The sequence below is a fragment of the Trachemys scripta genome, chromosome 8, assembly GCF_013100865.1.
Source record: "Trachemys scripta elegans isolate TJP31775 chromosome 8, CAS_Tse_1.0, whole genome shotgun sequence".
NCBI lineage: Eukaryota > Metazoa > Chordata > Testudines > Emydidae > Trachemys > Trachemys scripta.
Window position 1 is genome coordinate 99678402 of NC_048305.1, and position 16210 is coordinate 99694611.

The 16210-nt window shown below is 47.5% G+C and overlaps 1 protein-coding gene and 1 long non-coding RNA gene across 2 annotated transcripts; one reads left to right on the forward strand and one right to left on the reverse strand.

Annotated features, from left to right (window-relative positions):
• Nucleotides 1-543: 543 nt before the first annotated feature.
• On the reverse strand, nt 544-4060 carry LOC117882044. Its single transcript, XR_004646922.1, has 3 exons — nt 3305-4060; nt 1672-1697; nt 544-681 (listed from the first exon to the last, which is right to left on the reverse strand). It is a non-coding gene; the product is annotated as an uncharacterized LOC117882044 (long non-coding RNA).
• Nucleotides 4061-5003: 943 nt separating this feature from the next.
• On the forward strand, nt 5004-7549 carry DMRTA2 (DMRT like family A2). The gene is made up of 2 exons (XM_034780102.1): nt 5004-5478; nt 6605-7549. The coding sequence occupies exons 1-2, from the start codon at nt 5004-5006 to the stop codon at nt 7480-7482; spliced, it is 1353 nt and encodes a 450-aa protein (XP_034635993.1). The 3' UTR covers nt 7483-7549.
• The last annotated feature ends 8661 nt before the right edge of the window (nt 7550-16210 follow it).

Consider the following 16210-nt stretch of genomic DNA (forward strand, 5'->3'; position numbering starts at 1 on the left):
GCCAGTTAGAATCGAAACTTCGCAGCTGCAAGACCATTATACCCTGAAAGGTCCCGAGAGCAGCAATTGGGCCCAAACCGTGAACCAAGGGCCATAGGGGATCAGGAAAAACCAACATCCATAGGCCAAGTCTCCCCCGCCTCCCCTCACTCCAGTGCCTATTGGTGACAACACCCTTACCTACGCTTGGGGTCTGCATTTCAAATTAGCCAAGGTGAAATACACCAGGCCCTGTGCCTGCTCTTCCAGGGGTCCAGGCAGCTCGGCACAAAAGGAAATTCAGCTCCCGGTAAAACAAAAACACAAGCCCTCCTCGTGGCTTAAAGGGGGTGGAAACAGTCTTTGGGGCTTGAAGGTTGTATTTTATTAGGTTTGTAAGTCTGGATTCCCCACTCTCCACCCCCCACCCCCTCGCGGTTCGGCCCACTCCCGAGTACACTGAAAAGCGATCGAAAGATTGATACTCTTCTGGCTCGTAAACAATCAACCCCCCCTTCCCCCCCCCCCCAAGAAAGACACAAGACCAGAGATTGAGATGGCGATTTTATTGTGCTTGGTCAAGTACAAAAGAGACGCTGTGAAAAATAAACAGCGCACCACGGTCCTCCCTTTGCACTTCTCGCTAGATCATCCCCACGGCCAGTATATAGAAAACCCTTCATCACGTAGCTCAGTGGCAAACTGTGAAAGTGAGGAGTTAACGCTGATTAGAGGGTATGCAGGATTGATCTAATTTACAGCCAGTTTTATTTTGCTTGAATAAAACCTTTGACATGGCTCCAGGATCAGGCTGGGGGTCGCATACATTGCAGGACAGACAACTCCCGAAAAAGCACGGCGGAAATCAATGATTATTGTTAAAATCTCCAATCAGTAAAAAGTGAGGCTGGCGTTCCTGGCTTTTAGATTCTTTAAAGGCACTTAAAAAATAGAAGTTGCAACTAGGACTTCACATGGCCACAAGGAACCAAACTCGAACGAAGGAAAAGAGACAGTAGCCGTTTGGTTTAACCTTTAATTACTGTGCTGAGATTCGGCTTTAGAGCAACAAATGTTTCCTGTCCAACAAGGGCGCTTTCTTGCTAGGATGAATTTGAAACGAGTTATGTTTAGACATAAACAGTAGAACATACAATTAATATTCACATGTACACCCTGTTTCTATGTGTATCCGAGTATGTACATGTGCATGCGTTTGCAATGGGGTGGGGGGGGGAAAGAAACGTCAATAGATGGAAACCTACGTAAAAACAAGCAATATATCACGCTAGCTTTTAACAATTGGTATTGTTTCCAACCACGTGCTGCGGCTTACGGCCTCTTTCACCCTCTGTTAGTAAACATTTTTCAATAAATAGCAACTATGGAGATGTTGGATCGACACTGCAGCTAGTCCAAAAGCTAAATGGATGGAAGTATGAAGGGAAATATTGAATTTTTAATTGGGATACAAATGATATATAAAATGTGTGTAAGTACATATGTCTATATTATATTGTTTATATATAGTATAATAATTTTGTCTCTATATATCCACACACTTATGATACAATATATAATAAAGCTACATAGAGCGACATATAGGTAGGTAGGTAGATATATATAAACGCATATATATATATATATCTCCAATACATTTTAAAAAGGCTATTCCTGTTCTTGTAATCTCACCAGAGGGATGACAGTTTGATACATTCCTGTAAAAAAAAATTGAAATCCCAGTAACTGGTTTGTGAGTGGCTATTTTTGCCATAGTCATCTCCAAACTATTTATATAATACATGAGGTCATTTAAAAAAAATCATAAAATGCAAAGGATGATCGAGCCCTTTAATTTAAATTTAAGTTGAAAAGGAAGAGAGAGAAGGACATAAACATAAACTGTATTCTGTGTTTGTTAGTGATCACAGAATGCCTCGCGGGGCTATTTGCAGATAAATTACAAAACCAAACAAGTAATTAAATAGCTTTGCAAGGAAAAGGGGAAATATGTTCTGCGCAATAAGCCTAGATAAAATACAATAAAAAAAGTTTCCCATTCAGTCTGATCCAATTAAACGAATTCCCAACTAAACCCGGAGCTCTGATATATTCTCCCTGGAGAATAAAATTAGTGGTTGCAGATAAAATTAAAGCAGCTATTTTGACTTCTTGGCTGCATTAAATAAAGGTGTTATGACACCTAGCTACGAGAAGCGGGTGGCAGCTTTCAACACCCAGTCTCAGTAGTCCGAAGGGAAAGATTATACTTTATTTTTAAAGTAAGAAGAATGAGGCAAACATCAGACAAATATCAATGTGTCTGCGAGATGCGATGCCTTGCAATTTGTATTTTTCAGCAAAGAGCTGCTTCACACAGAAGAACGATTACAAAGGAAGCAAAAAAGCAAGGGCATTATCCGCTGCTATTCTGCAGTTAAGCGCTCGCAAAAACACCCAAGATCACCCTCTATATCCCCTTATATTGTCAGGTTTGAATTTTAATACCCTACAAGGAAGGTGGGGGGAGGTTAAAAAAATGAAAGCGAACGAAATTATTTTAGTTCTTCACATACTCCGCTGGGAACCCCAAAGGGTTTCAACCAATCTATTCAGAGCACTCGCACCTCAGTGCTACAACTTGCTTCCCTAGCATAGAAAATGCTAACTCCATACGGAGGAACCTTGTCATTGCAATCGCTTAACTTCGCCCCCAGAACACTGCCCAGCCTTTCTTTAGCTGAGCGGTATAAGCGCTCTCTTTGAGAGGAGATACATTCCATTCTAACAAAGTCAAATGCGATAGCTCTTCATCGATTCTCTATAAACGATTGCTTGTATTTTCATTCATTATCGTTATCAAGGGGGCAACAAATTAAGGCAACAACAAGCCACAAGAAATTAACAAAATAATAATGGTTATTAATCATCGAAGATCCTCCCTGTGGAACACAGAGATGGGAACTTTAGCCCGAATATTCCTTCCAGAAAAGGAGAGTTGCGTTAACTTCACAAGTTCCAAAATCCCAAACCTGCTTCTTCCTCTCAGCGCAAACTGATTACCAAGGAGGATGACGTCGAGCCAGGGTGGTTAATGTTAAAACAAAAACTGGACACAATTACCAGCACGAAACCCCAATTGCTCAAGGATGTATAAACCCTGTTCGAACCGTCCCGTGGAAACTCAAAAAAGGTGCCTGTTGAATTTGTTATTAAACAAATAGCTAGTCATTAAAACCAGGAGAGAAACAACGAACTTTTTGGGGAACCTGATTCATGTCTCCATATTTTTTTAAATTAAATAAAAATCGAAAATCATACTCACCTCTCAAATACCACCTATTGCAGCTGTACTGGTAAAATGCACCTGCAGTTGCAAAATGAGTAAAAACAAACACAAAAATAAGTTAGGTTCTACTATACAACAAAATCGCCGGGGAGAAAGGGGGCACCTTAAATTGAATTGTCACTTTGCATGATATATTGCCCCCACCCCTCCTTTGACAAATGACACAGTGGAAAATCTGAAGTGCAAACCACACAATTGGTCAGGCAACTACTGTTTTAAGTGGATTTAAAAACTACCAGGCAGTGAGAAATCAGACAAATTTCACAAACAAACACACACACACACACTTAAATGGAAACTATTTGTCATTATTTTTTCAATGCAACTCCCTTAGCAGGACTCTCCTAGTTTCCTTAAAGCCCAGTTTATTTGAGAGAAGCTTCGGGCGGACACTGTAGACAAGCTAGTGGCCAATCAAAAGGGCTCGTTCCTCCCCTGGCCAATAGCAGGCGCCACATTGTTGTCAATTGTTGTCTAATGGAAACGTAAGGCGCAACAATAGAGCAAGTGATCGCGGGCGCCTCGGCGAAGATCCTTTTCTCCTGGCAACTCTCGCCCTGCAAGTGTCACACATGCGAACTTGAGCTGAGTGCGGGGGGACCAGACTGGGGCTTGGCGCTGGAGGTCTGCGCGGCTGGCTTTCCCCGGGGGGCCGGAGGGGAGATGATTAGAGAGGGAGGGTGAGGCTCTTTTGCTGCGTGCCAGGGGAAGTTTGAAGTTGCAGCTGCTTGAGTCCTGGGAGCGCTGGGGCGCGGGGGATTGGCGGGTTGTGTTTTCTGCGGTGTATTTGATTTAGGCGGCTCTGCTGGGTGAGTTGTGCTGTTGTCCTGCGCGGTCGCGGAGGGAGGGGGGAAATCATGTTCGAGGGGCAGAGCTAACTTGAGTGGTGGTGGTTGGGGTTTTGGGTTGGGTTGGGTTGGTTTTGCAGAGGACTGTCAGTTCGTTACCGGGTTTGTTTCTCTTGGTTCCTGACCCCGTTGGCGTTGTTGGTAAGGGGCAGGAGGCATTGGTCTGCTGCACTCGGGTCAGGCTGGGAATGGTGGTTGCTGTTTTTAAAGGGGTCCGTGGATCACTGCAGGGGGAAACCGGTGATTGGTGAAACATTAAAAAAAGAAAGAAAGAAAAGAAACTAAATTAAAGGGACTCGAGTTTGACCTGGCGGCAGGAAAAAGGACAAGTGTGAGCAGGGAACTCTCTCTAGCCCGGGGTCTTGCGCGCTCTGACATGGGCTTGGCAGCGCCCTTCCAGAGGTGCCCAGACAATAACGGAGCCAAGGGGTTTTAACTCCCTCTCCGCAGCGAGAAGCCGGTTTCTCCAAGGACCGCAGTTTGCTCTTGAGGGACTGGACGGGAGAAAGAGTGTGTGTGTGTGTTTGAACGGCATTTCACCCCCGACAAGGCTGGGGCGCGAGGGGGACTTAGATACCCGCTTTTACTAGAGATCCGGGTGTTTATCGTGCCGGCGTCTAGGCGGGTATTACAAGGATCCGGGTGTTTATAGTGCCCGCTTCTGGGGGGTTACTGGAGAGATCCGGGGGTTTATAGCGCCCAGGTCTCGGTGGGTATTGAAGGGATTCCCTCTGAGGGGCCACTGCCTTGGGGCCGCTCTGCTTGTTTCTGGGTTCTTCCCCTGCCGTTTGGGGCAGCCCGTGGCCAGGATGGAGCTGAGATCGGAAATGCCCAGCGTCCCCTCTGCGCCCCCTCCGGTGCCCCCCAGCTCGGTGGCGGCCGCCGCGGCAGCCGCGGCCGCGAGTTTGCCGGTGAGCGTGGCCGGCAGCCTCTTGCGGGGCCCCCCGCTGCTGCTGCGGGCGGCCGAGAAGTACCCGCGCACGCCCAAGTGCGCCCGGTGCCGGAACCACGGGGTGGTGTCGGCGCTGAAGGGCCACAAGCGCTACTGCCGCTGGAAGGACTGCATGTGCGCCAAGTGCACCCTGATCGCCGAGCGCCAGCGCGTCATGGCCGCGCAGGTGGCGCTGCGCCGCCAGCAGGCGCAGGAAGAGAACGAGGCCCGCGAGCTCCAGCTGCTCTACGGCACAGCCGAGGGGCTGGCCCTGGCCGCGGCCAACGGCATCATCCCGCCCCGGCCAGCCTACGAGGTCTTCGGCTCCGTCTGCAGCGGGGCCAGCGGCGAGGGAGGCGCTGGGGGCTCGGGTAAGGGAGCGACCCCCTCCAGGGCAGCTAAGCAGGGGCTGCTACAGGGACTATCTACCTACCCCCGTACCCCCCATCCATCCCCCCTACACCGCATATGTCTATCCCCATACACGCTGTCATCCACCCATTTATCCCTCCCCATACACCCTCTCTATGTATCCATCATCCATCCCCATAACCAGCATCTACTCTATCTTCATACACCCCATCCCCATATACCCCACCTGTCTATCCATCTAGATACATCCCATCTGTCTGTCCCTATACTGTACTATCTATCGCTCCCTCTCTCTCTATAAACCCCAACTATCCATCCCCAGCCACCCCGTCTGTCTATCCCCATACACCCCCTCTATCCATCCCCAGCCACCCCATCTGTCTATCCCCATACACCCCCTCTATCCATCCATCCATCTATCCATCCCTTCCTCCCCATACACATCCATCCATCCAACCAACCAACCAACTATCCCTATATCAATCTATCCCTCCGCATAGGCCCTGTCTGTCTATCTCCATACACCCCCTCTATCCATCCATGCCTATACCTATCTATTTATCCATCCATCCATCCATCCTTCCTGGCCTAATCATGTCACCCTCTCTGGTTTATAGGGATGGGGGGAGGGGCAGCTGATGGAAAACCCACACTAGGCGATTGAGTGATTGATTTCAATCTTGGGTCCACAGCCAGAGAGGGCATCTCCTTGCTTCAGGCTTGGGGTCTGGAAGGAAAGTTGCCTTCTGGGGAGGGACTGAATCCAAGCCAGAGTCCAGGCCGCAGCCCTACAGGGCAGGGATTCGTCCCCACTCTGTGTCCTGAGACACAAAACTGTCAACAAATGAATAAATACTAAGTGTCTCCAACGATCTCCAGTGGCAGAAATCCAAGGGCTGAGGATGGGTGGGAAGGGGCCTGGGGACCCAACCTCGAGCTGCTAGGACCCTCTTGTCTCTATGGCCCGAGCTGTATCTGCATTTGTTCCAGCCCTCTTCTCCCTAGGCCCAAGAAGCTCCCCGCGGGCCGCTGCTCTGTGGGGCGGCGGGGCCAGGCGCTGCTCTGTGGGGCTGCGGGCCGGGCTCCGGCCGCTGCACTCATTGGGCTCCTTGCTTTTCCTTGCAGACTCCAAGCTGCAGAAGTTCGACCTGTTCCCCAAGACGCTGCTGCCCAGCCGGGCTGTGACCCCGCAGCAGGCGGGCGGGAAGCCCCTGTCTCCGGACGGGGAGTCGGTGCCGGGCACCTCCTCCCCAGAAGCTCGCCACGGCTCGGGCTCGGAGAACGGGGACGGCGAGTCCTTCCTGAGCTCGCCCGTCTCCAAGGGGCCGAAGGAGGGGGAGGAGAGCCCGGGCTCCATCAGCCCGCTGGGCTCCGACTCGGGCTCGGAGGCCGAGAAGGACGAGCAGGACCCGTCGCCCTCGGCCGGCGGCCGCCAGCGGACTCCCATCGACATCCTGACGCGGGTCTTCCCGGCGCACCGGCGCAGCGTGCTGGAGCTGGTGCTGCAGGGCTGCGGCGGGGACGTGGTGCAGGCCATCGAGCAGATCCTCAACAACCGCGGCCCGGACAAGGGGCCCGAGGAGAGCTGGGCCCGGGACGGCGCCCTGCAGTCCAGCCCGGCCGCCGCGGCCGCCGTCGCCGCCCACCACCGGCCCTTGATCGCCGGCACCATGAGCCCGGCCATCGGCACGCTGGGCAGCCGCTCCGCCTTCTCGCCCCTGCAGCCCAACGCCAGCCACTTCGGCGCCGAGGCCAGCGCCTACCCGCTGGGCACCCACCTGGGCCTCAACCCCCTGCGCCTGGCCTACTCGGCGCACAGCCGGGGACTGGCCTTCATGACCCCCTACTCCACCGCCGGCCTCATGCCCACGCTGGGCTTCCGGCCGCCCATGGACTACGCCTTCAGCGACCTCATGCGGGACCGCTCCGCCGTGCACAAGGAGCAGGTCTACTCCAGCGGCCTCTACGGGCCCATGGTCAACAACACCCCCGAGAAGCAATAGACGGAGCCCCTTGCTGGGGAGCAGCCCCCGGCCGGCCGCGGGCACCGCGCTGCCGCCAAGGACACGCTCCCTCCTTGCGTCTCTCTTGACAGCTGCCAAATCACAGCTCACGCCTTGCAGCCTAGGGCTGCACCCTAAGGGACTCTCTGAATTTATAAATATAGAGCGAGAGAAAGAGAGGGGACTATATGGACACCGAATGATTCGCTCCCCTTCCCCTTCCAGCCCATTCCATTGTAGGGCAGGGCGCAGACCCCCTGCTGCACGGAACAGAGTGTCGGGCAAAGCTGACAAATACTAGGTGTATTAAAAAAAAGGTTATAAAGGTGCACTTTCATTGTTGAGATGTTTGTCACTCTCTTTGTTGCTTATGGCCATAAGCATGGATATCCTTGGTGAATTGTGAGGTGTATATATATATATATATATACACACACACATACATATATATATATGTATGTATACTAGCAAGTGTATAATGTTATAAAATGGAAATCTAAGTTATTAATGTAACTTGTAGGTGAACTTGGTATTAAAGCTAAAGGTTAGACAGCTCTCATTGTAATATTTACCAGGTATATAGATTAAATATATTGTAAAATTGAAAAGCCTTCCCGCCCACCCCTTCCAAGAAATATTATAATCTGTATATAACATTGGAAAGTAGATATATTTGTAACTGTTCGTAGGACCCAGCCGCCAATGCTGTATAACGGTTTAATGAGCCTCTTCATTTGTGATCTGCAAGAAAATTGCTTTCTGGTTCCAATGTAGCAAACTTCTTGCCGTTTCTAACAATTACTTTCTGTGTTTCCATTTCATAGAAATACTAGAAATAAATGTTATTTTCTATTCAAATCAGTCTTACAAATGGCAAATGATATTTTATGGAACAATGTTTTGGCAAACCCAGTAACAAGTAAAGTCAATATTTTAAGGCAGATTAATGCAAATAATTTAGGAACTTTCTGAACATGTTTATTAAATCTTATATCATGGTTGAAGCAGACAATCTGATGAGAATCTATACATTTAACCCACCCACCCACACACCAAAACAAACAAACAAAAACAAACAACCCGCAGCATACAGAGATGTACTTTTCCATCAAAATGTCAAATAATTTAATTTTTAATTCTTCATTTTTGATTTGTTTAGAAAAAATATCTCAAGTGCATTTTTTAGGGGATTTTCTAGTTTGGGGCTTGCTGATTTCTTCCCCGTATTTAGACAATCTGACATCATCCCAGGGAAAGGCAAAGTGTAATGTTAAAATACTTGTGTTCGTTGTTGCATATAGATGCTGGATCACCCTGCGACTGCAGCGATGAAAGGGGAACCATTTCTTTTCATTTGACGATTGCACTGCAGATTTCAATTGCTTCTATATGATCAAGATAAGAAACGGGCAAATAATAAATCAGATTAAAGACAGGTTGTTTAAATAGCAAAATTCTGTTACGGAATCAAATCGGGTAAAACAAAATCAGCTTGTGGGTTTTTTTTTAAATCAAATTAATTTTATATTGGGACCGATCCTGATGTCCTAAAACGCCCATTAATTTCAGGAGGAAGGGTACACGGACGGCACTATTATCAATCGCATTGACAACATAGCGTCCGATTATTCTTCAAGGCAAATAGAAGAAATATGCTATTTTTCTTCTTTCACCGAATATAAGAAAGAGCGTCAGCAATAGCTTCGTACAATGCCCCCACCCTCCAAAAAAAAAGTGATTGGGGAGGGCTGAGGGAATTTTCTTATCTGTCCTGGGAGCGTTTGGCCCAGGAAAACTATTACTCACAAAGAACAAGTTCAGTGCATGGTTGAATTAAGACTGTAAAAGCTCCTAAAGTTGGTTGGTATGGAAACCTAATCCCACCAAACTGTTCTGTGGCACAGCTGGACTGTTTACTTTCTCACTTCAAATATAACTGTGTAAACATTGGCTTGAAACTGACAGTGCTGTTCCTATAAACCAGTTAATATATTGGTGTGTATGAGACGAAATGTGTGTCTTCATGGTTATTGAAAGAAGCCCAGGGGTAAAATCAAAGAACCCGAGTGAGTAACGAGCGATTCTTCATTGCCTTTCGCAATTGATCAAGTTGGCTACAATTTTAAGATTGTTCTTTTGGGGAGTAAATATTACAGATTACACCTAGGTAAATACTTTTGACCCCGCTCCAACCTGAGAGCAGCCAAATCAATATCACAAGGGAAACTTTTTAAAGTCTCGTGTTCCAAGAGTGAGTGAAACTTAATATTACTACAATAAAACGGTTTAATAAAGAAGGGCTTTAATAGTGAGCTAATTTGATTGAGTTTCCTAATTCCACTTTAATTGGAAAAGGAGTTGTCTGTTTGGTTATAAAGTGCCAGGGTTATTGTAGACTGGAAAAAAAGATGGACTTTGAGCATCTGAATAAACTTTTTTTTTTTTTTTTTTGGCAGCTGACTTTGCCGAGGATGAGTTTCCATATCTGGGATTATGAATGGGCTACAAAGAGCTGCTATTTAAAGAAATCAGGTTGCCACATTTCTCCCTTTCTAGCCTTGTTGAGAGGGGCTTAGGAGCTGTTGGTTTAACTCAGCTCCCTTTTTAATTATAAAAGCCATTCTCGTGTAGTTAGCCGAGCCGGACAATTTATCAGAATTGTTGCTGTTTCTTGGAGGTTTGCTTGAGCCTGGGTTTATACAGCCCACAATGGGGATCATGATGATTAACTTTCATAGGGATAGTTTAGGCTGTTAACTTAAAAAAAAAAAAAAAGCGGATACATTGTCCCCATTGAAGTAATTCCCGGCCTGGACAAAAAAATAATCTCTCAACAGTTGAGTGTGAAGCTGCAGCACACAGGTTCCTCTCGGGAAGCCTGGGGCAAGGCGGGAGATATTCAGCTCCCCTTTAGAATGAAATTAAATACTTGCTCCTGAATAAAAATCCGCGGAGCAGAGTATAAATTATTTGTGAGGCCGAGAGAGGCTGGAAGCGAGCGCTCGCAAACTTCCCTGTTAATTAAATCTTAATCCGCTGCTTGCAGGAAGCGGTGGGGCTGGGACAGAGGCTGCTGTACGTACAGTGGGACACGTCCCGCAGTTATATTAACTGCACTTGTGTTTAATAGGAATCAGCCCTAATCCACAGCATAATAAAGATCAAATTAGACTAACCATTTAGTAGCGAAATGACATTCCTTCACCTAGGCGGAACCCGAGGCGCGGCCAAAGGAGGGAGACAAACCTGCTCTCCAGCCGCCGGCAGCTTGGTGGGACTGTGCCGGGGGGGGGGGGGTCAGGGGAAATCAGCCGTTTGTAACCCACCCTTTTAAATACGGGCTTGGGGAATGGTAACAGGAACAGGAGAAGGGGTGGTTAGAAACTCCCGTATTAACCCCCCCCCCAGTTCTCCACCCTTTGCCGGCTGTCAGGAAGGAGCCTAATTCGTTGCGTAACCCGGGCGGGCGCGCAGAATGAAATCGGGTCGCGGTGAGCGCCGTGGTAGTGCTAAGCCGTGCGCATGGCAGACCCGGCGCCCGGCCACAAGTGCTTGTTCTGCGGCAGGCGGTATGTAAACCCCTGGGTGGGGAATTTCCCCGCCAGGCATGGTCCCGCTCACTCCGCCATTCCCAACACGCATTCCAGAGCCTTGGCCCCGCGGAGCTTCCCGCTGCAGGGGCGCATGTGGGAGCCTGCGGGGTATTTTCAGTCAGCTGCGAGGCGCCGCTGGCCTAAAGGAATCGCAGAAGTTACAGGGGGAAAGTGCCAGAAGAGCTTCCGAGCGGGCACAACAGCAAACCCTCTTGCCGGGGAAACTTGGTGCAAACTCTGCGCAGTGCCGCGCAGCGAAGCGCAGGGAGCGAGGAAAGCGCGCGCGCTGGCCCTGTCTGGAAGGGGGGGTTCATTCATTTTAATGGTGACAAAATGATTCCTCCGAGCAACTCGAGGGCTCTGAAATCCTCCATGTAGCCAAGCCAGTGCAGCAGCGACCTCAACTTCCCTTCCTCTAAGCGTGAGAAAGGACTTGCGAGTTACACCATTCGCCTTGTTTGCTGGCAGTTAAAGCAAGTCGCTCGTAACCCTCTCTCCATAATCCACCTGTGCTACCCATCCCCACCCAGCAGGAGCCGGCGCCTCGGGAAACCGCACTCACTAGCTTTGGTCATTGCAAACGTGGAGTGGATCATTCCTGCGCAAGTTACAGGCCGCGCAGCGCAGTTCGCTTATCGCTGCTCGGGGAATGACTTCTGTGCGGCGCAGCCAGGTGATGCATGCGGCGGGATCCTCGTGTAATACCTGTCAGGAGTAGCAGGGCAAATATTTGTCATGATTTGATGCCTAGTGGGCTTGACATGCAAACCGCCGGGAAGCCCAGCCTTGTCTTAAACGAGAGGGGGAAAATTGGTGTCGATTATCAATCACTTTCACAGATTTTAGCCTCCCAGCGCCGGGAAATCCAGCAGGTGCCGGCCCCAGTTTTTCCAGTGTGTGACGAAAGCATTGATCTTAGGCATCGGGAGAGCAAGTCACTTTCACACATGCCGCCTGAGGTGGCCCAATACATTTCAAGTGTCACAGATCCCCCACCGCGTGGTGATTTTCTGATGTCCTGGCCTGTAAAACTATCTTCACTGTGTTCTTTGGGGGCAACACTTACCCACAGCTCAACCTCAGACACTGAGCAGAGTTTGAGTAAATACAGCTGCCTCCTAGTTTGATGTGGATGTCAGGGCTGTGAATTTGGTGAAAACAATAACTGCAGGCAGAAGCCTTTCTCCTCTTCTATTCCCTCACCAATGACTATGAGCGCAGGTATCTTCCTCTCCGGGTGTTTGTTTCATAGTGTGGTGGTGGATCACAAATTGAACAGCGAGATTTTCTCACGGACATCTCCCTTGCCATTCACAAGCCAGGCAGAAATTTCCCTTCCAATTCCTGATCACGTGGATCCCTCCCCCATTCCTAAACAGGTGGACACCTGTTTCATTTGTGAGCTGGTAACTCCCCTATGGCACCCACAGCAATTGCTTATAAGCAAAAAAATAATATCAGGAAAGTATTTAGCATTTTAATATGGGGAAAAAGGCAGAGCCAACACGTTGTGACTCGTCAGCCCAGGAACCACCAGCAATGGCTCCATTGGTCACTGTTTGTGAGTTACTGCCAGGGAGAAATGCTTGTGAAATCACCATCGTTTGTGCCAGGTGAACTCACGATTTCCAGCATTTGGTTGAGTTTCAGCACACCCAAAAGACTGGCTGTGTTAGATTGCTACAGAAGTAAGGAACCCATTAATGGAGTTACATCACAGATGAATCTGGCGCAAAGTGCCATCGCTATGAATATTAATTAGAGCACCTCAACGTTTTTTATTCTAAACTTTTAAAAATAAAAATTGGAAAATTAGTGAAAAAATTAGATATTTCAAAATTTTCTGATTTTTTGACACAAAGTTTAAAGTTCATTTTTTGGGTTTTTGAAACTGTAAAAAAATTTTTATTTTCGTTTTTCTTTTCTTTTTCTTCCTTTCTGCCTCTTTTTTTCAGTGGCAAAAAAGGAAAAGTATAGTAGTGGCAAGGGAGAAAACAGAGATAAAGGGGAACAAACGAAAACTAAAACCTGAAAATGTTCAGCTTTGATTTTGATTTTTTCACTTAAACATTGGGAAAATTCCCACTTTTTTAAAGACAAATTCTGAAAATTAATTTTAAAAGTTATTTTTATGCAACATCATTTTCAGCCAGCTCCAATATTGGTATTTCCCATGTTCCTAGTGTGGGAAAGGATAAATGCAAAGAATTCTCCTGACAGAAGATGACAGGTGAGTTTCTGAGGGCTCTGATGTATTTGTGCTTTAGACATGCAGTTTGAGATACAAAGTATTGACAGGAGCCTCAATAATAAGCACATTGCCAAGCTATGAGAGGAGTTAAGATGAGTAAGTAAATGGGGAGAGAGCTGGATCGTGGAATTTAATATAAATGTAAGTGGCTACTGCTGGAGAAAGCAAACCTGAAAGTAAATTAACCCTTTAATAGTGTTAGATGTGAAGAAATAGAGGAGAGAACCTTTGGAGTATGTAATAATTGGAAGAGTGTGTCCAGGGTAAGGGAGCTGCGAAAAGGGTACACTACAGACTTATGTTGGTACCTGAGCAGCGACCTAACCACAGGTGTAGACAGCGCTATGTCTGCAGGAGAGCTTCTCCCGCAGGTAGATTAACTACCCTGACTGGAGATGCTCTCTGGTCAGTGTAGGAATGTCTTCACATCGGGTACGTCCAGACTACCTGCCGTATTGGCGGGTAGCGATCGATTTATCGAGACGCGATATATCGATCCCCGAACGCGCTCCCTGTCAACTCCGGAACTCCACCGGAGCGAGCGGCGGTAGCGGAGTCGACGGGGGAGCCGCGGCCTTCGATCCCGCACCATGAGGATGGGAGGGAAGTCGGAATAAGATACGTTGACTTCAGCTATGGTATTCCCGTAGCTGAAGTTGCATATCTTACATCGACACCCCCCCCCAGTGTAGACCAGGCCTTTAGCTCTGCCGTGTGCAGCTGTGCCGATGCAGTTTTGGAAGTGTAGACCTGCCCAGAGTACTGGGCAATAGCCGCTGAGCCAGCACTCTGGTCACTGCTATTTCAATTAGTTGCCAGTTGCAAAAATGAATATGGGAACTGTGCCAGACTGAGAGATTGAAGATGGGCTGGAGAGCATTAAAAAACTAATCACCTCATTAACTCAGAAGGTACAAAGGCACCAGAAGGAAGCGCAAAGAGGTGAGGGAAAGTGAAAGAGCAGCAGGCTGGTAGGGCCATGGACATAGGTGGTCTCTCCCTTGCTGGGCTTAGGAGCCTTCGCGCCCTCAGAGTCTGTTAAAGCTACTGCACAAGTTGTAGGGGATGAATGCTGTGCATACATCACTGGCTGTTTCACTCAAAGCCTGTCTCTGAATAGTTTGGAAAGAAGCAGGAGCAGAACTCAGATATATTGGTGGTGGGGGCCATGTAAGTACCTAGATAGCTTGAATTACCAAAACCAAGGTGATGAGTGTGCTTAGGCTATTGTGGCTAGTACTAGGCACCAAAAATGTAAGTGAGGGTGTTCAGGTTATTAAAGGGGTGCTGGAGGGGGCTACAAGAGGTATCTGAAGATTATAAGGCTGTGATACTCAGACTGAGGCTCGGGAGCCAGCAAGTGGCTCTTCAATGTGTCTCCTGTGGCTCTTTGCAGCACAGGCTATTAAAACACTGTGTGCTGTAATGATTAGACAGCCAGGATGCTTTTACTATGTTATTAACCAATTGTAGTTGATATAATACTAATACTTGGTCATTTTGCTGTGAGAATAATTTCTCTATCCATATCTCTATATATTAGTAAATGAAACAATGAATTCACACTACTGTGGCTCTTTTGGATAATGTTGATTATTAATTTGGCTCCTGAACTACTGAGGTCTGAGTATGTGACGGGTTGGATCACAGAAACCCCCTTGGGGCTGCCAACTGATGTGCCAAAACGACTTCTGCCCTGCTTTCCCTGCCAGCTTGGGGCTCCAGCACCCTGTCTTGTTGAGCCAGACATGCCAGTCTGAACCACAGGCCCTAAAGCTGCAGACTTAACTGAAAGCAATTTAAGAAGTGTTCCTGTCTTTAACACTCAGTTGCCCAACTCCCAATGGGGTCCAAACCCCAAATAAATCCATTTTACTCTGTATAACGCGTATACAGGGTAAACTCATAAATTGTTCGCCCTCTATAATACTGATAGATATGCATAGCTGCTTGCCCCCCGCCCCAGGTATTAATACATACTCTGGGTTAATTAGTAAGTAGAAAGTGATTTTATTAAATACAGAAAGTAGAATTTAAGTGGTTCCAAGTAATAGCAGACAGACAAAGTGAATTACCAAGCAAAATAAAATAAAACACACAAGTCTATGCCTAGCATAGTAATAAAACTGATTACAGATAAAATCTCACCCTCAGAGATGTTTCAATAAGTTTCTTTCACAGACTGGACGCCTTCCTATCCTGGGCACAATCCTTTCCCCTGGTCCAGCCCTTTTTCCGGCTCAGGTGTTAGCTAGGGGATTTCTCATGATGGCTGCCACTTTTGTTCTGTTCCACCCACTTACATATCTTTTGCGTTAGGCGGGAATCCTTTGTCCCTCTCTGGGTTCCCACCCACTCCTTCTCAAGGGCAAAGCACCAGGTTATAGATGGATTCCAGTTCAGATTACATGATCACATGTCACTGTAAGACTTCATTACCCACTTGCCAGCACACAGGTATACAGGAAGACTTACAAGTAAAACAGAGCCACCTACAGTCAATTGTCCTGGTTAATGGGAGCCATCAAGATTCCAAACCACCATTATGGCCCACACTTTGCATAATTACAATAGGTTCTCAGAGTTATATTACAAGAGACCTTTAGCATGAAGCATATTTTAGTTACATTATGTTCACACTCATCAGCACACTTTCATAAAATCATATAGAGTGCAATGTCACAGAGTATTACTGTTCTAAGGTGTCTTCATGAAGAAGGCTTTAAGAGCTTCCCATAATCAGCACTAGAAAAAATAATAAGAGGGGACTAGACTGCAATATTTGTTTTAAAGAGAATCATATGAGGACTTTGAGGTTTGAAGAACAGTAATGGCTGCTGTTTAAGAACTAAAATAGATTAGATACTAGACCATAATATAGGAG

Coding starts and splice junctions, on each gene's coding strand:
- DMRTA2 (XM_034780102.1), top strand. CDS start 5,004: ATGCCCAGCGTCCCCTCTGCGCCCCCTCCGGTGCCCCCCAGCTCGGTG. Junction 5,479..6,604: donor GGGAGGCGCTGGGGGCTCGG/GTAAGGGAGCGA, acceptor TTTTCCTTGCAG/ACTCCAAGCTGCAGAAGTTC.